Raw genomic sequence first — 21,033 nt, 5'->3', positions numbered from 1 at the left:
ACAAAAAATTGCAATTAGAAATTAAAAAAAATTTCAGCAAAGTAAAAAAACCAAAGTGGAAAATGAAACTAAAAAATTTTGAAAATGAAAAAAATCTTACTTATGTGTAATCAAGTACATAATCATCAGATGGATGGAATGCAATACTCTGATTCTAATGCTCTAATGCTCTAATAGTGTAGGGGCACTTTAGTGCCCCTACATGCAACGCAGAAATGAAACACAACTTTTGAAAGTGCCCTAATTTTTTTTAACAAAATTACGCCCTTACCCCGCGTGCCCCGTAACTAACTGGCACGGCAACCTTGACTACACTGTTAGGTAACCTTGATTACACTGTTAGGTCTGGTTAGATTGTAATTATATTTATTCAATTAGATTTTTATAAATACCATCTCGTTCATATTGCACCATTACAATTTATTATTCAACGTTCACATACAATCTACTATACAGGAGAAGTGAAAAACAAATTATAAAAAAATGTTAATATCAGGGGTAGTGTCCAGGGCCCACACCAAAGTAACCTTTTTCCGGCAGTGGAAGCAATGTTTGTCGTCCAACACCTCCATCAATACCCGTATTTGTAACCCTATTTCCCCACCAGCTAAGCTTAACACCATTGTATTGCAATGTAAAAAACACAAGCAATGCCCCAAAAGCAACTCCTGATGTAAGACCCGAGTGAAGAATATAGTTATATTTTTCCCACCAAGCCAGATACCGATTTTTAATGATGTACATAAATGCAATTGACATGTAAAGTCCGGGTGTAAAGTAAGAAAGATTGTAAGGTGCCCAATTGCTCATACCAGCAACAATAAGCACAGGATTAAAATGTCTCAGTTGTTTGTGAAACCTTCTTTGAATGAAGTGCAAAGGAATGGCTACCAAAAATCCCATCAAAAAACAATATTTAAGAATTGGATAAAGATCACCGAACATGCGTCTCGGTCCAATCACACCCCATGCAATTGACGTGTTATAAAATGAATGCTCGCCTGCACACTTAAATTTCTGAGGTTGTGTAGTTGTGCAAAGATCTTTGATATTAGCCATCTGCCAGTTCAGAACACCAATTGTAACTAAACATTGTAATATAGTTCCAAAAAGTTGTACCCTGAAAATAGATCTAGGAGGAATCTTAGCATAATGAGCTTCTTTCTGATTCCCAACGTAATTAGATGCCGTGCTATCCATGGCGTTGGCAGTAATCCTCATAATCATCATGGACGATCCATTTCCTGGCCAAATATACCCTGAAATAATATCAGTGTACGCTGCTGTACCAAAACCAACGCCAGCAATTGACGCCAACAAAACAATAGGAATCAAGCAGACAATAGTAACTCCATAAGAAATAAGAATTGCAGGGACTTTAGTTTGTGTAGGATACCCTGCGACAGCAGCGACAGTGAGAGCAAATCCACCAACAAGTACAAAATAAAACCACCAATCAGGAACCTCTTTGTACTTGGACATCATTCTCGAATGCGTGTCATGAAATCGACTATAATTTGATCGCGATGGTTCTCTAAAATCTTGAATAACATCTTTAAAACACTGATATAAAACTTTCCATTCTTTCATAAAAATAGCAGTCACGGCGATCGTATGAAAAAAATAATTTGCCCCAGTGTTTAATAATGAACCCGCAGAATAGTATGGAGGCGAATATTTTTGATATTTCTTTTCATCTAGCAATCCATCTGTTATTACCTTTTGCACGTTATATGCCGCACCAGTATTTGTCATCAAAGTGTTGGAATTAATTGGCATATATGCAGTGTACTTATAATTTGACCAATACATGCCGATAACCGCAAAGGAACTAAGAAAATAACCAGCATATCGATTAACAACAGTATAAAAAGGAGCTGTCAACGGGCCAAAACCACTATTAATTACACTCCAGTCAAATGTAGTAATCGGGTTGAATCCTAAGCCCAAGTTACTACCACTGATAACCGCAAGATTGAAATTGTTTGGCGCAATCCAGTTTATCCAATTAAATGTGCTCAGGGCTGTGAACAAATATCCTGGAATCCAATAATAGAAAAACGAGATTGCAAACACTACCCAGAAAAACCAGTAACGAGAGATAGACCATCCATGGATTACTGTCCGTTTTTCAGATTTTAGTAGTGCTCGATTCAAAGCAATGCCAGCCAGGTTTGTGGGCCACAGACAACGTACTGGGTAAACGGCAAAACGCCGCATGGTTCCAGCCAATCCCATTCCAATTAACTGCGTAGAAAATTGCATTAAAAATTGGAAGCCAACTGTGGCCCATTTATAACCGTAAAAAATGTTAAGATGCAAAACAGGGATCAGGTTTGAGCTCACATTTGTTGAACCAAGACTTCCCCCCATCATAATATAAGAGAGCATCTGCTCTTTAAATGTCCATGGGCCAGGATTTATCGAATGACGAGTGCCGCGGATAGTAAAACCCCAGTCAGGTAAAGTTGCAGCAAGGAGTTTACCACTAGGGTAAATAAGAATTTGAACGATTGCTGCCGAAATTGAAATATGAGGCTGGCGAGTAGTAAAAAATTGATCAACGCCGCAAACCACAATGATGTAAATTAGTCCCAAAAAATATACTCTCAAAGTTTCAACCGGAATAGTTGGGTCATCCGTAGCATCAACAATGGACCGTACTTCAGGATAAGGAGAAATATATCCAATCAAAACAGCTTGAAACTTTAAATCATAATCATAAAAATCATGCTTCTCTTCGTCAGAACTAGCCTCAACCAGGGCCGTAATTTTTTCCATGGTTGTATTAGGAAAATTAGGATCGTCCTCATGATACAAGATTGCACCTCTCAATATTTCTAGAGATTCCTCAACAGAAATTGTATTAATCTTCTCCAAAACGAAATCTACATTTTGAGCCTGGCCCAATATTTCTTCGGCACGTTGACTATCCAAATCTTCCAGAATTCTTCTATGATCCTCTAGATCAATGTTGTGAACATTTTGTTGAACTACTGACTTTTTTTCCGGCTCAAGTGAGCTAGTTGAAGCAAGATCGGTGTCGGTCATTCTAACTAACGCCTTGTCAGTTAACGTATACTAATTGAAAGTATAAACAATAATTTTACCTTTTCAGAGCTATTATGTTGCTCAATTGCTTTCTATATTTTCTCTTTATCGGCCAGTTTCAGGAAGTAATAGAGTTCTAGAGATGAAACAAGGCCATTGAGGCCACAATAAAGTGGTGGTCGACCCCACAAATATATGTATTCATATTGAAAGCCAAAATGAAAAGAAAATATATTGCGAAAAATGACGCGATCATCATAGAAATTGGAATGGGAAAATTGACTTAGCCGTCGTATTTGTTTGTAGTAATTATATTGTTGTGTCGGGTCGGGGTATAATACCTACACAAATACCATAATGAACTCCGAGCGCGGCTCATATACAAGAAGTTAAGAAGCTTAAACTACTCTGCAAGCGGGTTAATTTGCAAGTTTCGCGGTAGTATACGTGCATGTACATACATATATATGCCGCTATTTACCGTTATTGTTCTTAAACCGTATTTTTTATTCTAATTGTCCCTTACCCTGACACCTACTAAACAAGAACTGAATATATATACCCAAATTTTGAATAATTAGATATTACCGTCGAAGGGGGGAGAGGGGATGGGGGGGTTGATGAAAATTCAATGATTGGTAAACCAAACCATTGGGGCTTATAATACAATCAGTGTACCAATATATACCTGTATACGCGAGAGTGACATTCTTGTGGAGTTTGAGTGACATTCAGACCAAAGTTATTATGTATATGAAAAATTTTCATTCAGGTATGAAACAACTGGCGTTAAATTCTATTTCATCGTACCAAAGTCGCTCAAAGATAGATGCCGAAACCTTGGCATGCCGGACATATCGGAGACCAGTCTTGGCTTGGTTAAACCTTATTAAACAGCTTAAGCATTTTAAAGTCTTCGTCTTCATACACTACATAAGTCTTTTTTTTTATTTTCTTGATCAATTTCTTGGCCAGAACTGAGAACTCACTCGCCATCCAATTTTAATTGTGTAATTTACAATTCAATTTTATATGTGTGTTGAGTGCATTTAACCGACTTGCGCTTACATCCATCCAATTGCGTTTCAGAATTACATCGATTGCGAACGGCAAGGTGATGCCCGCTTAAAGGTCAACAGTGACATTTGAAATGGGCTTTCACATTGTTGATCATGATTTTAATTTTTATTATTAATTTCTACTTTATTGCAATAAGGGACGCCATTAAGCGATATGCAGCACCCTGAAAAATATAGCACAAAATTCCAGACTTGTTCGTATTCACGCATGCTTCATGTGAGAAAACCAACCTTTTTTCAGAAAGTTTTTTTTCGATAACATACTTTATATTTGTATACTTGTATATATATCGGCATAGCAAGCGCAAAGGAGTGACAGTAGTTGACACTTTTCACTCACATAATCGAGTTTCCAAACGTAAAGCTTCATTGATTTAGAATGGCCAGAGCGGCATACATCATCTGGTCACACTGCCGCTAAGACTGCCTTTAAAACAACTCCTACTATTTGTAGCTGTAACTTGCCACTGTGTAATGGCAAAAGACAATTGTATCAACTTTTAATTGGGATAATTTTTTTTTAGTTTGTCACGCTGTTATGGGTTTTTTAGCAACATTGTTGGTTTATTAGCACATTGTTACATCCATCTCCAAGCGGTTTTCATTTCATGATCTCAGGCATATTTGCGCAATTCAGTTATATCTGTGTTTAGAGACAGTTAGATTTGATGAGCTAGCAGATTTCCGCTCGAATACTTTATGCGTAGAAATGTTGCGTTTTTATCAACCGGTTTGGCTCCGGGCTAACGATTTTTTTTTTTTTGAACTCACGATGTTTTGGCACAGCAGCCTCGCTTTATCTGCCGTATATTACCGTGGAACGACAATTTCATGGCGATTTTTTTTGTTTATTTTTTAAATACATCCGTACGCCACTCTGTATGATTTTTTTTTGCAAGTGTTGATATTGTGGATGATGATGACCTAACGATCAGATATATCTCTGAGAGTATTTTTTTGGTTCATATGACCATACCTCTGATATTGCAATGAAAGCTTCGTTCAAGATACGCTTTATGGTTGTAAGTTCAGAAAATGTTTAGAAGCTCTTCAACGATGTAAGGTACGTACTTTTTACGTTGGCTTTGCAGAAGAAGATAGTCTCTACTAGCTTGCCTTTTTTCATATTACAAGCTACTCCAACCTACTAATAAATGCCGCAAATCCAACACCGATATTAGTGAATGGCTTGCATGTGGTATTGCCAAGGTCATAAATAGTTGCATGTATCAATACCCTAGAATGAATGATATCTTACCTGAACAAGAAATAAACTATAGTTCGTGCCAAAGTTGGTTTTAATATAGGCATATGAGCTGAGATATAAACTTTGAAAAGACCTTTTCAGCTCTGAAAGACTTGGGTTTAAAGGTATATTGTCTCATGAAACAAGAGGACTGTAAGCCTTACATTTATAAATCCCGACGACGCCATTGCGGTTTTGTCTTCACTAGCTTTATTGTTTATGGTTTGATTATGAGCGGTTCGTCGAGGCTCGTTCTCCTGTTGCGTTATTTTCATCGTCCGACCCCACAGAAATTAGTGGTACTTATGCATGTTTACTACCTGTGCGGAATACAAAATAGGTTTTCGAATGATTGTTAAACTTCCCAAAATTTTAATGCATTTGTTAAATTATTGATTCAGCAATACATTTAACTTCAACTTAACTCCGTTGATTTGTTTAATAATGTGTTCAGGTTCTTTGTCTACGATATCGAATTACGTAATTCGCTTAAACTCGGACACGTGATAGTTACTAGTTATACCGTTACTAATAATGATTTAAACATAGAACCCCTGAAACCTGACGATCGACAAACACGAATGACGTCAGTCTAAAGTTGGAGCAGTCAAAAACAAAAACAAAAACGCCCTGATTCTGATTCTCCATAAATAATGTCCATTTGTGTCGTTTAATTGCTTATTATACTATCGAAAAATTGAATCTTGCAAGGTTTAATTAATCATGGCAAGTTCTACTGATGATGGATCTTCAACGGCTTATCATAGCCACTCTCCTCTTCAAGAAGATGACGGTACAGCGCACAGTCTGCATGAGCGTAGTTCAGATAGGCATAAGCCAGGCACATATAGGGCTATCTCTCCAGAGCCTGACGAGCAAACACGCTTATTAATTTCGGCAGAGGATCCAGCTGTGGATCCTTACAATTTGTTTGTTGTCAGATCGCTTAGACGGATTACCGTTTTATTTTTGTTATTTTCAGGATTTGTGTCAACGCTTTTGTTGATTTCTCTCTTTTTCAGCATTCCTTCAATGACAACAAGAGGTTCTAATTTTGCTGTTTTTTTATTTTTTTTAATTTCGGGTGCAAACTTTGGCATTTCCTTGACAGCTTTCAACTTACCATCAAAGTCTTCGCGCATCGTGTCCATCATAATGGTCGGTTTTCTTACGTTGAACCTGATTTTATCACTGTCAGTTACCAGATTAAGAAATAATATTGTTAGCGCTTTTGGAATCTTGGCATTACTGTGGGTTATTTTTTCGGCATTTTGGGTGTTCGTGTCATCTATTCTTGTTGATCGCGCTGCAAGAGGACAAGAAGAACGTATTATTGGCCGACGAGCCGATGAAATTCAAGCAAGAAGATCATGGAAGCAATGGTGTTCTGTTATGTGGACACTTATTCTTTTTATTATTTTATTAGTTTTAGTTTTTTTTACAACACTTTCAATTATCGTGGATGCTTATGATTCAAGAGTTGCTCCATCGGGTGATTTGGTTACGGTTCAAGACGGAGCATATAGAGTTCATTTATACTGCTCCCGTCCGGCAGATGATTCCGAAGATCCAACGATTTTGCTGGAACCAGGCGTGACATCAGCCGAAGTTTTTGCCCAAGAATGGACTGCATACTCAATTGATGACGAGAAGTCTTCAATTTATGGCATGCGATACTGTTATTGGGATAGACCTGGCAAAGCATTTTCGGATAATGGACAATCACCATTATCAGCTGGCATGTCTATCGATGCCCTAAGCAATGCGTTGAGCGTGCAAGGTGAGTTGGGGCCTTGGATTTTAGTTTCACATGGTGAGGGGGCGATATATTCAAGAATTTTTGCCGCACGCCATTCTTCCCAGGTTGATGGCTTGGTAATAATTGATGGATTTCAAGAAAATTATTTTGTTCAGCGTATCGGAAGCAGTGGCCGCGGTTTTGGGTATTTTTTACATGGCTTAATCTCTCCACTTGGAATTGATAAACAGATCATGTGGATTTTCCGAGGCCGAACTTCAGTCGATCGAATCTATGGAGGAGCTCAATCTGAAATTGACAAATACAATTTGGCCAAATTTCAGGAGCAAGTAGCTGCTCGATCGTTTACCAAAAATGAAATTATTGCCGCGCGGGAGATTTTGCCGCGAAACATTCCTGTTGCGGTCTTGACATCACAAGATATGATTCGAAATGTTGAAGGATGGTCAGAGTATCAACGAGATCTTACACAATTAACAGATGTTAACACTGAATGGCAAATTATTGACGCGCCTCATGAGGTATGGAGAAGTGATGAGGGAAGAAAACAAATTGACGAAGCGATTGCGAATATTGCTTATAGAACACGTCGCCACGGCTCTTAATGAGCATAATATTTTTTATTGAAGTTCGTGAGGGCCTTGAAATCTGAGTAGGAGTAGGAGGAGTATGTAGTACAAGTTCTGAATCTTTTGAAGTTATTTTGAAAGTCTGTGTGTAGTTGTCGTCTATAAGACAATATAAAATTATGAAAGTAATAGTTTAAAAAAAGTTATGCATATTCCAACACAGACTTGGCATAAATACTGTTGATTATATAAATTATATTTCTTGCGCAATAAATCTTAAACAAAAAAAATACCAAAATAGTTTACCTGGTTGTCAAATAACTTTAGTTGCTGCCGGCAAGGAAAAACCACTTATCAATGGAAGAATCAACAGGAAGATCCGCGAGGTTATCAGCAGCAGGAACCTCGACCTCAGACGCAACCTTGTAGTCAGCAGTATCCTTCAAGGTGACATTAACAAGCGAAATTCCCTTAGGTTCAGTTTTGCCAGAAATCAACTTCTTCCATGCCTCAGCGGTCTCCTTAATCACCTCGTTGGCATATTTTTTATTTCTAACTTCACCCGAGAACGCAAAGTGGTTTTCTGGTTTTCCATCAGGCATCTTGTAAATTCTAAACCATTCGTTGGTGGCACGCAAAAGTCCAGGTAAATAGGTCTCGACATCTTCAATGTCGTTCAGCTTAGGCGCGAGCGGGTCACGCACGTCAATGGCAATGATTTTCCAGTCGGTCTCGCCCTCGTCAAGAAGGGCCATCACACCCAACACCTTAACCTGTTTAACCTCACCAGGGTATGAAACCTGCCACCCAATCTCGCACACGTCAAGTGGGTCGTTATCGCCGGCTGCCAACGTGTCGGGATGTTCAACATTAGGATCTTCCCAAGTTTGAGGAATGGCACCGTAATTCCAAATATACCCATGATGCGGGAAGCAATTGCGGACGTATCTAAGCTTTCCCTTCTTGACATCTTGCTTGATAGGATTGAGGGTCTCCTCCTTAGTAATCTATAATCGATTAGCACTTTAGGATGTTTTTTTTTCTTTAATTGGCATTGCAAGCAATTCATTAAAAAAAACAATGACAAGACATACTTCAAGCTTGGCATTAGTCCATCTTGGGACTTCAACAATCATGTTGACAACAGTCTGCTGCTCATTAGCATACAAAGGAATGTCATGGAATGGCGAAACCGGGACGCCGTCCTTCTCAATAAAGAGACGGTGCTCTAAAGTATTGGCAGCGCCAACCTTGCGAACAGTGTAAGCAGGTGCAGACATTATAAATCGTTTAAAATTGATTGAATGTCTAATTGACGATGATAAATTGCGAGAAGAATGAAGTAATAGCTGGCAAGCCGAGATCCGCATCCAATTGAAAAGAAAAAAAAAACAATAGCGAAACAAAGTCAAGGGTTTTTTTTTACATAGTTGAACGTTGTCCGAATTTTCGCGCATTAAAGCCATATTGTACGCGAGATTTATGCATTTATTGAAAGACTTTGTCAGACTTTTGTTTCATTTATATTATAAAACGAAATTACACTATATTATGGCAATCTTGAAGAGATGTAATTATTTTTTTACTAATTGCTCATTATTGCGTCACAAGTTGTGGGCTATGAGAATTGGTCGTTGTTGATTGTTGCTTTCTGGACCGAAATTACTATTTTATAGTTAATGCGGAGGAGCGGATACAATCAACAGCCAATTAAATGTATAATGGAAACAATATTAAAATATACTGAATATTTAAACCACGCTCCGAGTTTACACCACCGCGCATTGAAACGCAAGCCAGATAGTACTTTGACTCTCAATATCGCGACATGTGAATCTGGTCAGACTGACGCCGTTAATTCCTGTTTCTTTGAATGGTGTTGAGCCAATCAGTCTTACAGGAACGACCCCGACCCCGACCGATTGGTCCTTGTTTAATAAAATCAAAGACGATGCAATAATCAACCATCCAAAAGATAAGCTAAACTCGAGAAATAACTTTGCATCATTTACTATAAAAAAAACAAGTACACATTATAAATAATAATACATAAACCCCAAAAGACTCCCCTTCCCAATTCTTTATTTTTTTCACCAGCCAATAAAAATACAATGCTAATTATAATCATTTTGGTAAAATAATTCTTTAAAATGTTAAAAAATGCCCAGCCATTTGTCAGTCTTCGCCGTGGCATGCTCATTACCTGACAAATTCGGCGACCGTATATTCGGCGAAGAATTATTACTTTTAGGGCTGGCACCAAAAAAACTGTCACCATGTGCCAAATTCGGTGACTTATCAGATAATTTTAACGGAATAAGTGATTTCTGACCATTGGACGATGCCCTGCGGTACGCAACAATTGGGGATGACGGGTCGCCGACTCCGCCGTCGTTGCCGCCAGAAAAAGAAGGGTAACCAATCGGATTCGGACTTCGAATGTTTGGGTAAAGAATTGATGAATTTGTATCAGCATTGATCGTAATACCAATGCCAATCGGCTTTGCTTTTTTGCGGCGTTCATTAGTCTTGGCAGCATTGGATGATCCGCTTAAGTTTGATTCCAAAATATGTTCCAAATTTTTGTTGCTTAATAACTTTTGTACAATATTTTCGATGTACGCCGCCATGGCCAGATTTTTATCTTTTAATTCTTTGTTTTCTTTTTCAAGATTAACTGTGAAAAAAAGCATTAGCTAACACAATCATGCACTAGAAAGCGTAAAATTTTACTTACCATTGCCAGTATCTTTATATCGAGATGCCAAAATTTCCTCTGCCAGGGTTGACATACCTTTATGATCGAGCTCAGTCTTGTCAGATTGTTCACTATCAGCAATAGACGCTGCCGCTTCTGACAATGTGGTTTTATTATCAATCAATACTTCTAATTCATGAATTTGCTTAATCAAAAGAGCTTTTTGTGATCGTTCTTCAATAAGTAAAATTTCAAGTTTTGCCAAAGAAGCTGATTGAGATTCTTCATTGTTTAACAACCTGTTATGAACTTGTGCCAAATCAAGTCGCAGGTTCGAAATTTCATGCTCATATTTTGATTTTAAATCTTCAGAAAAGGACTGTGCAGAATACTGTTGTTTAAGTTGTGAATATTCCGTTGACCGGCTTGGCAATGGCTTATCAACTATAGCAGTTTTTAACGGTGGGATATTTTCATTAATCTTCAACAGGTTTGCCTGCAGTAAAGTATTGTTAAGTTTCTTTAAATCAAGTATTAGTAAGGTAATAAAGAAGCACCCTCCATGGTATGTCATACCTCGTCTTCAAGAGATTTTTTTAAATGTCCATTCTCCCTTTTAATTTCCCGTATATCTAATTCAAGATTATCAATTTTTTTTTCCGCGATTTGCAATTCTTCTTCCTGCATCGTGCATGATCGTTCTAAAAGGTTAACCTTGTCCTCTTTCTCTGCCAGTGAACGTTCTAATGCATGCATGGCTTGTTCCAACCGTGCAAGATTTGACCTTGTGACCGCCACCTCCGACTCATTGTCATCATTTCCATGTGTCTGGTGCTGGTACTGCTGATTCTGCCATCGATAACTTTGCCGAACAGGTGAGTATTCCATTATTGGTGAGGCTTTGTCAAGTATCGTGCTTCGTCGTGACAACGTGGTCGGCGTCGTATTTGCAGACGTTTGATCGTCAGTTCCGCTGGACAATGAAGCGTCTGTGATTGATCCTTCAAAATAAGATACAGACATTATATATATACTTTATATATATAATAAACTGGAAATTGATATTGGTCGTCGTTGTAATTGTGATTGTGATTTCAGCTTCAAGGTTAGATTTTGGGTCATATAATATATTCTGTCCCTGGTAAAAAAAAAAAAAATTAAGTTAGGAAAGAAATACCATTCCTAACTCGCCACACAAATTAAAAAACCAAATCAAAAAAAAGAGACAAATTAAGAAATAGCTACGATTTTTTTTTTTTGGTATGGTAGTTCGCAATATGCAATCAATTTATATAAAATTTAGTTTGTTTATTTCTCGTCCCCCCCAGGCAGATTGCGAAATGGCAGCCTGTTCGAAAGCAGCTTAATTATGTAATAAATTATGTAACACAATGTGTAAACGCCGCACGCGCATGCCGACACGGGCTTCGGTCGTAGTCGGGCCGAAAAATTAATCAGTTTTATTTTTCCTAATTCGTCTCCGGAAGTTCCGGCGTCTAAATAGATGAGTATTGATTTCCCGCTGGCTCCTATTACAGATGGGTCTTCTTTTTAAAAGATATACATATTTAAAACGAAATATTTATGTACACAATATATTAAAGTTAGACCAGAAAATAAAATAAAAATTTGTCAATAAAAATATTAATTACAAAGAACAACTTTTTGCAATCAATAAGAAGCCATGATCTGCATGTGCACAAAATATACGAGCACAAGTTATATATATATCCATTACCTTGAACAAAAGAAAGAAAAATGAAAAAAAACACCATTTACACCATACCGGGAGACAAAAGTTAAAAAATAAAGAAAGAAAAAAAAAAAAAAAAAAAAAGAATTTTAGTCGTAAATCCCTTATGCTTTAGAGTGCATGTCCATTGACGACTGAGATTCCAGATATGGATTACCATAACTTGGAGGCGGTCCTCGCTTTTCGATACTTTCCCGTCTCATGGCAGCTAAGTCCTGAAATTCATCTTCAGAAATTACAATTGTGGAGACGTAGTGACGATGAATATATGAAATGCATGTATCAGCAATCGATACGGCAATCAAAACCACGACCGTCCCTGAAACCAGACCAATTAATAACGGAATGGCAACCGTAAACACCGTGTGCGCAACCCCATTGGCAATACTGGTTGCGGACTCGTTCCGTGACCCGCCGCCGTGATACCTATGATGACGATGACCATTGCTACCGGGCTTCTGCGCCTTGCCTCCTTTCTTCCATTCATGCCATTTATGACTTAATCCTCCATTCTTGCATGATTTTGTTTTTGATTTTGATTTCGATTTCTTCTTGTGAGGCGACGCTGCAGTGTCTGTTGCCGTTGTGGACTGCGGTTCATAAAAGAGCACGGCAGCGTTAATCGCATCAGATGCAGAATCCATGAACGCTTCACCGGCCAGTACCCAATGATCGGCAACAGCTTTGGCGGTCTGCTTTGCACCACGAGCAAGTTCAGTAAGTTCACACCAATATTTATTTTCACTCGGGCAATCCGATAATGATGATGATGATGATGATGTGGTTTCCGGTACGGGATCCAAAATTATATTGTTCTCGTGACTGTTGTTTTGAGGCAATAACGAGATCCGCCCATTTGATACTGAAAGTTCAACCAAGACATCGAATTCTTCCTGCTGCAGCACGGTATTGCCTTTCCATGACTGGACCAGGGCCGAAACAACAATCAACCTTGACCCCGTGTCTGTTCGTACTGATGACACGTTCAACGTCACGTCAGCAGTAATTATTACCAGGCTAAACATGTCCGGATCTGAAAACTTGTCTGCCGGCGTGGCCAGCTGTTGCGATATTGACACCATCTTAGGTGATGATGAGTCAGAGCCATGATCAACATGATCAACATGATCATCGTGCGACACAGTCGCGGCGTATGTTGAGATCTTGTTCGCCGTTAATGGTTCAAGTGAGCCAGAGGAATCACTTGATCCGAGCGAACTGAGATCAAACTCAAACATCTAAAACAAGTTAGCCACTCATGTCCCAAAACCCGGTCCGCTAGGTTTAGCACGCATACTATTGAAGTTGCCTTTTCAGCCGCAATTCTGCCTTGTTCATTTTGCAAATCCGCCACCCTAGTAGTTCACAATGTAAATATTAATAAATTCCGATTTGTAACAAAACGCATCAGAAGAGCATACTTGGTCACGGTGACGATAAATCGTTCTCCGCGCTCTGACACTTTGTCGGACAAGTGTATGGTCTGCCACGATAAATTAGCTCCGGAATACCAAACGTATTAAAATAAAACTTTCATTACATACCGCAGAAGCCAAGACAGACGTTAGTAATAGCGAAGCCATGCATAGCACCGCTCGGACAAAGTTCTTCATGGCTGGATATTTGTGGACCAAAAAAAAAAAAAAAAAGAAGAGAGAGAGGACGAAACCCGGGAAACCCGACTCTGATTACTCAGATCACTAATTAATGGAAAGTCGCAATGGGAAGACCGAATGATCCGCACAAAGTTCAAACAGAAAAGAAACCCCACTCCTATCAAACGGAGTATGCTCTAGGAAAACAAAAAAAAGATGAAGAACAGTAAAAGGGAACGCCGAGCGGTGAAGAACAGGAATCAGAGATAAGATCCGGAACCGGGCATCCGAGTTGCGTGAGTGCTCGAAGGGGTGACTTTTTTTTCCCTCGAGATCACACTTCATACGTAATGCAGGCCATATATGCATCACTTTTAACTAATTAGTTAACTATAGTTTAAGCTATTTCTGATTATGTAATGAGCATATGTATTGCAATGCTCGTGCAGTTGTGTACGTCGTAAATGTCCATCAATGACTCATTATTAATACACTCCAGTTGCTGCCACCCAAGTCAAGAAGGACGAAAAGCGACAGACAGCGACGTGATCCATGCCTCGCGCTGTTAAGTGTATGTAATCTAGTGTAATTGGGTTTTTGTTTAGTTCCACATTGCTAATCAATGCAATCATTAAGGCGTCTTGGTTGAATGGTATGATTTTGAAATAATAAAAATCCTGGTACTAATGGAATACCTTTAGCGACCCTTCTATCAAGTCATTGATTCTTAATATCGATTCAAAAGCCCATAATTCTATTGTCATCGAGGTTTGTCAACTCGGCCAGTTGCTCTCAAAATTGGTTTGCTTACGTTTTACATTATTGTTTTTACAGGATCTAGATGATGACCATCTCGTGATTAGCGACAACAAGGTCGAAACTGTTAAACAAGAACTTGAAGCCCAACTGAGTGAAAACACGTTTAACCCGATCGAACTGGAGAACAATCCGCCCGAAAAATAACACCCTGATTCAAACCCCGCTAGGCAAGGATCCATTTGAATATTTTTTTTTTTTGTAAGTCATGTAATGAATTAATGTACATATATATATTATCCTCCCAACCTGTTTGTTCGCTTTCAATATCTGCCGTTCCCGCTGCCAAACCCGCCTCGGCCTCCACGTGCGCTTCCATACTGTCCTCCTCTGCCAGCATTACCACCTCCTCGCCCGCCGCCTCGGTTATACCCTCCTCGTTGGCCACCACCTGCCGCATTATTGTAATTATTGTTATATCCACGGTTGTTGTAGTTATTATAATTCCTGTTCCCGCCGCCACCAACGTTATTGAGCCCATTACGTTGCCGTTCTTCGCGTTGCTGTTGATTCTTTTGCCTAACAATCTCCAAAACCTCATCCGGTACACGCAGATATTTGATCTATTTGATATTGATTAATTCCTAAAAACTATTACACAATGCATTCATAAAAATAAAACACGCACGTTGTTGCCTCGCACGTAAGCTTCCGGAAGCCTGAAAAACCTTGTACCGTCCTATAACGTCGAATTAAAATCTCATACATCACTGGCAACACATGCTACTCACGGCATTAGTCTGTACGACTTCTTTCAAAGTCAGGTTCATCCATGCATCACAGTTAAACAAATGGCCGTTCAATGTCTCGCCGCTCTTTAGTTCAACCAACATGGGGTGGCCCTGAGAACTATTCAATAACGATAACGGTAACTAGAATCATCATCGCGTTAAATCTCCATTCCAAAAAAAAACGATCAAAGTCATCTGTGCTTATCTGTTCCCATTTTAAATAATGGTACGAAGGAGCCAAGAAAAAAAGAATCAAATTAAAAAAAAAAAAAAAAAAAATCTACCATATGTGATGTTCTTTTAATTGGTCGCGCCTAATTAATCAAAAATAAAAACTTATACAACAAACCAAAATAAGAGGTTTAAAATGATAATGATTCAGACTTGGTTGTGTCGTGTTGATAAATTGACGCAACTGCGTATGATGGAATCGTCCATGTTTTTTTCTTCCAAAAAACCCCAAAAACATTATAGTACGCAATTGTCCCCGTACAGTGTAAATCATCATGCCATGCAATCATATCACAAGACAAGACACAAAACTTACATTTTTCCTTTTATAAAAAAAAATTTATGTAAACAATTAACAAAAATAAAACACTATAATACACAAAACTAACAAAAATTAAAAAAATTCATCGTCGGCCTCTGCCACGTCTTCTTCCACGGCCTCCACGACCTCCTCGGCCACCACCAAACCGCCTTTTGGGCTTGTCCTCCTCACCTTGGTCATTATCTTCAGATTTTCTCTTCCTTTGATTAATTTCTCTAAACGCATCAAATGGTCGTTTCGACTTGGACGATGAAGACGACCCAGCAAATCCATTATTCTCTTCCGCCTTCTTATCCACGTACGCTTTCTTTGTCGACGTCTCAAGTTCAACATCGTTATACTTGGGCTTGTCATCCAAGCTTAAAAACTTGTTTGCGTCATCCACGTTGGCAAACTCAACAAACACTGATCCCTTGAATTTTTTCTCATTATCCCTTCGCAACCGGACCTGCCTAATTTCAAACCCAAACGATTCAAAAAATCTTTCAATCTCAGTCTGCGTTGATTCAGTCTCATTCGCGCCATCAAACCCTTTCGCATAAATGGTTCTCAAAAATGCAGCTTGCTTGTCCTGCGGTGCTGGTTCGATTAATGGTGACTGGCGACGAACTTTTGTGCCTTGCTCATTAACTTCGAGTAATTCCTTGGATTGCCTGAGTGCGGTCACAATCGCTTGCAATGGCTGAAATTGACGCATGCGCTTAAATGAAGCAATCACGTCGATCGGAACCCAGCCGTCGTTATTTTTGGCCGTGGTCCATAAAAATTTGTCCTTGGGGAAGTTTTGATCAGAGAAGTAAAATTCAACCTGTTTTAAAATTGCTGCCACGTCAGCTGGGCTCACATCAACTGCTGTATCTTCTTTAACTTCAGCAGCAGCAGTAGCATCAACAACAACTGGCTCATCAGCCTTGATTTCATCAGCAGCAGCATCAACGACAACTGCAGGCTCATCAGCCTTGACTTCAATTTTTTCAACAACTTCTTCCTTGCTGACTTCTTCGTTCACAGTCGTGACTGGAACCTCCTCCCTAACTTCCTCAACCACCTTGTTTTGTTCAGATTCACTCATGTCTAAAATTAAAATAAAATGAAATCAAAATTTCACTCCGTTATATGAATTTGCAGAAGGTTTACAGCGCCTACAATTTTTTTTTTCTCTCATCCCCAATGCGTCAAGCCACATATGACGCCACAGTAATATGCTTTTACGCCACAACGCCTTTTGATCTCAATGAATTTTTCCAAAATCAAGATCTATTAAATCAATAAATTCCATTTGATTTCATTAGCCAGAACGATAAAAAAAATGGCAGACGACGGACTACAAGTAAGTAATTACGCATGTATGCATTTATGTTAGTTTGAATTTAATCAAATCATTATAGCGGCTATCGGTAATTTACTGCGGAATTTGCAGTTTCCCACCTGAAGTATGTAAACGTGCAATACATTATTACATATGCACCTGTTCTAACCACTGATGATTAAAGTACTGTGAATTTGGTGGCAAATTTCAAAAATGCAAAACCTGGTTATCAACCAATCATCCAGATTTATTCGATCAACTTTATTCTGATGATGCAGTGCTTGCCAAATCAACCCAGGGCCAGCTATCATTAGAAAAGCAAGAAAAAGTGGAACGAGAAATCCAAAAACTTCAAGAAAAGGAAGCACGAGCAGCTGAGAAAGAATTGGCTAAAAAACTTTCGTCTAAAGTTGTCGTCAAACGAGTCGAACGATCGAAACGCAAGCATGTGATTGCCGTGAGCGGCGTGGACGTGTTTGGCATTGATGCCAAAAAATTGGCCAAAACGTTTGCATCAAAATTTGCCACTGGCGCGTCCGTGACGAAGAATGTGGAAGGCAAGGATGAGATTGTGATTCAAGGTGACGTTGGTGACGAAGTTGAGCATTACTTAACTACATTGTTGGAAGAAAAAGGGCTAGACGGAATCAAGGTTGAACGAACGGAGGACAAGCCAAAGAAGAAGTCAAGCAGTAATTGAACGATCAATTTGTGTACATTTTTTTTTTAAAAATATTTAATTAAATTACCCAGCCCATAACAAATAGAAAAAAACACGCCCCATTAACCGTCAACACCCTTTTTTGAATAAACCATCCCAGTTTTTTTTTTTTTTTCTAAAACATTTTCTTCAATTGTTCATAAGTCAAAAATATGATCGCACTTGAAGGTGCGGACCTTAACACGGTCATTAAACAGCCCCGATACAACACGGTAATGCCACCGGCACGATACATGTCCTTACCAACTTGCCAAAAGCCCTTGTTTATCGATAACGACATTGCCGATTCGGTTTGCATTCGGGACTTGATACTATCAGCCGGAAACAATGAAATATTATACGTTACACCAGCCACTGCACCGGCTAGCATAGACTCAGTTGCCGTGTTGCTACCGGAAGCAGCAGTCGCATTATTATTGCTGTTGTTGCTGCTGCGCATCCGGCGCAGGGCCATGCTTACGTACTCGTACGACCCAAACCATGCAGCCGACCCTCCGGTTTCACGAAACAACGTGCCCAATTGGCCACGCCAGAATCCCAAAATTCCAGATTGCTTATACACGTCAATAACTAACCGCAATGCTCCCGGTGGCTGCTGCCGCCGTGTGATCGTGTGCATTGTTCTCCTTGTCGCGGCCGCATATGCAGACTCATGTGCCGTCGCAACCAGGCTGGGAGAGCTTGTCGTTGAAGCTGCGACAACAGTAGCAGCAGAAGTATGGTCATACGTGATCAAGTTCTGAACTTGCATCTTACACTTGATGAGTTCAATCGGAGTCAAAATAAACGACGTGAATGCTCCTGACGCTGCACCGCATGTCAACACGACCGGCATGGGCAACTTGTCGGCTTGAGGCAATCCCGGATACCATACATGCCTCGCGACCGTTAACGCAGTTTGATACTACTCCATGGTTAGATATCTATCAATATACATGTACGAATTGTTGCACTACTCACGCTTAGGAAAAGCGACGCGTTCTCAGCCGCCGCACCAAACAATGGCGATGAAATTCCCCTAAAAAACCCTTTCAGGCCTTCGTTCTGAAACGTTTGCTTGAAACAATCAATCGGTCCTTTAAACCGTAACGGCAAATCATCCGGTTGGGATTGCAATCTAACCTTCACCGTATCAAACGGGTATTCCAAAATTTTGCCCGTCATGCCTGCGACCGAACCAAATGAAATTTCCTTAATGGAATCAATTATTGAAGTAGTAACCGATTCCGTCATTGAAAAAAAAAACCAAGCCCTCCAATTTAAAACAAACTTTTGAATTAAAAAAAAAAAAAAAAAAAAAAACGAAATGCTCGCTGATGTATCTAGTCTTTCTATAATGTAACCCGTATTCCCTGGCCCCAGTAAACCAGCTAGTTCTAACAATTTTGTTTAATTAAAAAAAAAAACCACAGGAATACTTTCAAAAATATATTGAATCAACAAAGGGGGATGCGACTATATAAATGCTCCCCCAGATTGAACATGTCGTCGATCCTGTTGGCAAGCAATTTAAAAAAAAAAAAAAAAGTTTCGACTTCGTTATTGTATACACGATGAGATAACCCTGAAGCCCTAGGATTACTAAACATTGTTAATGTGGATCATCAGTTTTGACCGCTGATCGTGCAGATTAATGTAATTTTTATAAGTATTTAGCGGATGCATGGAATATATATTTAAATATTAAACTTCTTGTTTTTTCTTTTTCCTTCTTAAAATACAATGACCATGTGTAATCAAAAAAATGCAAAAACTCCGAAAATTGCTTAACAGAAACAAGGACTCGTGTTTTGTTTTCACCAACCACGAGCATGATATCCGAATTCAGTACTGTCATTTTCAACCCGATCCGACCAACTGCTGCCTCCGCCGCCGTTACCACCACCAGAAGACACCCGGTCAGGATATTTGGTCAAATTGGCCACGTCATGTGACGTGTGTCTGCGCTTGAGCACGGCTTGCGATGTTGAATTTTTTTGTTGACGTTCCCATAACAGGTTTCGACGTAAAGATTCGGATAATTCAGTGGCCAGCATATTCCGCCGGGTTGACCTGGGCGACAGTGTTGGTCTTGATGTCGATGATGCAGATGAGGCCGGGCCCGGGTTGGGCACGATCACTGGTTCAGAATGGCGTGGCTGCACGTGGTGCTGTGTATGATGCTGTTGTTGTTGATGCGGAGGAGATTGTGGCCGTGACCGTGATTGAGGTAGCGGTTGCGGTTGCGGTTGCGGTTGTGATTGTTGCTGATGTGACTGTGACTGCAACTCTTGATATGGCCGCAATTGATCCTGACCTTCGTGTTCCTGTGCCTTAGACCGGCTGTTCATTAATTGACTAATATTTGATGTCTGGTTGTCATGTGCTGCGGAGGAAATGGCAGGTGAAGATTTAATGCTAGACAGTAAGCGCGGTTCAGTATGGAGTAATGCCGACAACATAGATGGCCTCGATACGATCTTGGGCCGTTCCTCACGGACAAAAAATTGTGATTGATCGAATGATAATTGCGAATCTTCATCTTGTGAATCCTCCCAATCAGACTCTGCGTCATCGATGGCGGATTCAGACAAGTCGTCGTCGTCAATGTCATCATCGTAGTCTTCATCAGATCCAATAGTGGCCACGTCGTCTTTGAACGATGTATGCTTTTCGGTAGATAGAGAAGACGTATTCACAGGCGGCACGTTAATTAAAAATGAAGACCTCAAATGATTCCCATTTGTCTTAGCAGTTGTAGTAATTGTATTAGTAGCCGGACTGATGCTTTCCGCAAACCCGTCCGATTCAGATGGAGAAGACTCAATAAAAAACATTTTTTTCTTATCATGCGGTTGAGATGATTGCACGGGCCGGTTAAGTTGAGTAGCAGCAGTAGCAGCAGGGTTTGACCGTGCAGTAAAGAACAGTTCCGAGCGGACAGAGTGCACAGATATTGCGGAGGGAGAAAACCCGCGGACGACACTGGGAGAATGAGGAATAGGCTCAGCATTAGTGACGTGAGCAATGTGCGGCTGTTGCGATGGTGACGGTAAAGCCGGTACTGGCAGTACTTGTTGTTGTTGTTGTTGTTGTTGTTGTTGTTGTTGTTGTTGTTGTTGTTGTTGTTGTTGTTGTTGTTGTTGTTGTTGTTGTTGTTGTTGTTGTTGTTGC

The 21,033-nt window shown here is 39.7% G+C and overlaps 11 protein-coding genes across 11 annotated transcripts in view; 3 read left to right on the top strand and 8 right to left on the bottom strand.

Annotated features, from left to right (window-relative positions):
- Positions 1 to 349: 349 nt before the first annotated feature.
- V1514DRAFT_214092 (OPT oligopeptide transporter protein-domain-containing protein) lies at positions 350 to 3,425 on the bottom strand. Its single transcript, XM_066924705.1, has 2 exons — positions 3,111 to 3,425; positions 350 to 3,056 (listed from the first exon to the last, which is right to left on the bottom strand). The coding sequence occupies exon 2, from the start codon at positions 3,049 to 3,051 to the stop codon at positions 493 to 495; it is 2,559 nt and encodes an 852-aa protein (XP_066780884.1). The 5' UTR covers positions 3,052 to 3,056; positions 3,111 to 3,425; the 3' UTR covers positions 350 to 492.
- A 2,573-nt stretch (positions 3,426 to 5,998) lies between these two features.
- V1514DRAFT_338286 (uncharacterized protein) lies at positions 5,999 to 7,917 on the top strand. The gene has a single exon (XM_066928812.1). The coding sequence runs from the start codon at positions 6,100 to 6,102 to the stop codon at positions 7,738 to 7,740; it is 1,641 nt and encodes a 546-aa protein (XP_066780883.1). The 5' UTR covers positions 5,999 to 6,099; the 3' UTR covers positions 7,741 to 7,917.
- On the bottom strand, positions 7,540 to 9,072 carry V1514DRAFT_338285 (inorganic pyrophosphatase). The gene is made up of 2 exons (XM_066928811.1): positions 8,799 to 9,072; positions 7,540 to 8,711 (listed from the first exon to the last, which is right to left on the bottom strand). Exons 1-2 carry the CDS (start codon positions 8,982 to 8,984, stop codon positions 8,028 to 8,030), a joined length of 870 nt encoding a protein of 289 aa, XP_066780882.1. The 5' UTR covers positions 8,985 to 9,072; the 3' UTR covers positions 7,540 to 8,027.
- Positions 9,073 to 9,680: 608 nt separating this feature from the next.
- Positions 9,681 to 11,695, bottom strand: V1514DRAFT_338280 (uncharacterized protein; the record flags this gene model as incomplete). Its single annotated transcript, XM_066928810.1, has 3 exons — positions 10,979 to 11,695; positions 10,442 to 10,922; positions 9,681 to 10,381 (listed from the first exon to the last, which is right to left on the bottom strand). Coding segments are annotated over exons 1-3 (1,358 nt in total), but the record flags the coding sequence as incomplete, so codon positions are not given.
- Positions 11,696 to 12,143: 448 nt separating this feature from the next.
- V1514DRAFT_213882 (uncharacterized protein) lies at positions 12,144 to 14,203 on the bottom strand. The gene is made up of 4 exons (XM_066924704.1): positions 13,700 to 14,203; positions 13,577 to 13,638; positions 13,453 to 13,510; positions 12,144 to 13,393 (listed from the first exon to the last, which is right to left on the bottom strand). The coding sequence occupies exons 1-4, from the start codon at positions 13,766 to 13,768 to the stop codon at positions 12,260 to 12,262; spliced, it is 1,323 nt and encodes a 440-aa protein (XP_066780880.1). The 5' UTR covers positions 13,769 to 14,203; the 3' UTR covers positions 12,144 to 12,259.
- On the top strand, positions 14,083 to 14,832 carry V1514DRAFT_312442 (TFIIH subunit TTDA/Tfb5). The gene is made up of 5 exons (XM_066925813.1): positions 14,083 to 14,203; positions 14,250 to 14,321; positions 14,387 to 14,402; positions 14,452 to 14,518; positions 14,585 to 14,832. The coding sequence occupies exons 2-5, from the start codon at positions 14,303 to 14,305 to the stop codon at positions 14,711 to 14,713; spliced, it is 231 nt and encodes a 76-aa protein (XP_066780879.1). The 5' UTR covers positions 14,083 to 14,203; positions 14,250 to 14,302; the 3' UTR covers positions 14,714 to 14,832.
- Positions 14,747 to 15,706, bottom strand: V1514DRAFT_338273 (uncharacterized protein). The gene is made up of 4 exons (XM_066928809.1): positions 15,582 to 15,706; positions 15,298 to 15,438; positions 15,195 to 15,245; positions 14,747 to 15,129 (listed from the first exon to the last, which is right to left on the bottom strand). Exons 1-4 carry the CDS (start codon positions 15,582 to 15,584, stop codon positions 14,830 to 14,832), a joined length of 495 nt encoding a protein of 164 aa, XP_066780878.1. The 5' UTR covers positions 15,585 to 15,706; the 3' UTR covers positions 14,747 to 14,829.
- Positions 15,707 to 15,845: 139 nt separating this feature from the next.
- Positions 15,846 to 16,969, bottom strand: V1514DRAFT_338271 (uncharacterized protein). Its single transcript, XM_066928808.1, has one exon. The coding sequence runs from the start codon at positions 16,920 to 16,922 to the stop codon at positions 15,933 to 15,935; it is 990 nt and encodes a 329-aa protein (XP_066780877.1). The 5' UTR covers positions 16,923 to 16,969; the 3' UTR covers positions 15,846 to 15,932.
- A 62-nt stretch (positions 16,970 to 17,031) lies between these two features.
- V1514DRAFT_354758 (translation initiation factor SUI1) lies at positions 17,032 to 17,919 on the top strand. The gene is made up of 3 exons (XM_066929604.1): positions 17,032 to 17,180; positions 17,239 to 17,283; positions 17,344 to 17,919. The coding sequence occupies exons 1-3, from the start codon at positions 17,160 to 17,162 to the stop codon at positions 17,857 to 17,859; spliced, it is 582 nt and encodes a 193-aa protein (XP_066780876.1). The 5' UTR covers positions 17,032 to 17,159; the 3' UTR covers positions 17,860 to 17,919.
- Positions 17,920 to 17,995: 76 nt separating this feature from the next.
- Positions 17,996 to 19,044, bottom strand: V1514DRAFT_286294 (mitochondrial carrier domain-containing protein; the record flags this gene model as incomplete). Its single annotated transcript, XM_066925196.1, has 2 exons — positions 17,996 to 18,784; positions 18,841 to 19,044. The coding sequence occupies 2 exons, from the start codon at positions 19,042 to 19,044 to the stop codon at positions 17,996 to 17,998; spliced, it is 993 nt and encodes a 330-aa protein (XP_066780875.1).
- Positions 19,045 to 19,467: 423 nt separating this feature from the next.
- Positions 19,468 to 21,033, bottom strand: part of V1514DRAFT_213611 (uncharacterized protein) — a 2,234-nt gene continuing 668 nt past the window's right edge. Inside the window, exon 2 of the mRNA XM_066924703.1 lies at positions 19,468 to 21,030. Within this exon, the coding sequence (XP_066780874.1) occupies positions 19,677 to 21,030 (1,354 nt within the window). The 3' untranslated portion in view covers positions 19,468 to 19,676. The remainder of the gene's footprint in view (positions 21,031 to 21,033) is intronic.

Source organism: Lipomyces japonicus, assembly GCF_038497905.1.
Source record: "Lipomyces japonicus strain CBS 7319 unplaced genomic scaffold V1514scaffold_72, whole genome shotgun sequence".
NCBI lineage: Eukaryota > Fungi > Ascomycota > Lipomycetes > Lipomycetales > Lipomycetaceae > Lipomyces > Lipomyces japonicus.
Note: the sequence above shows the minus strand (reverse complement) of the source record. Positions and strands in the feature narration are given on the sequence as shown.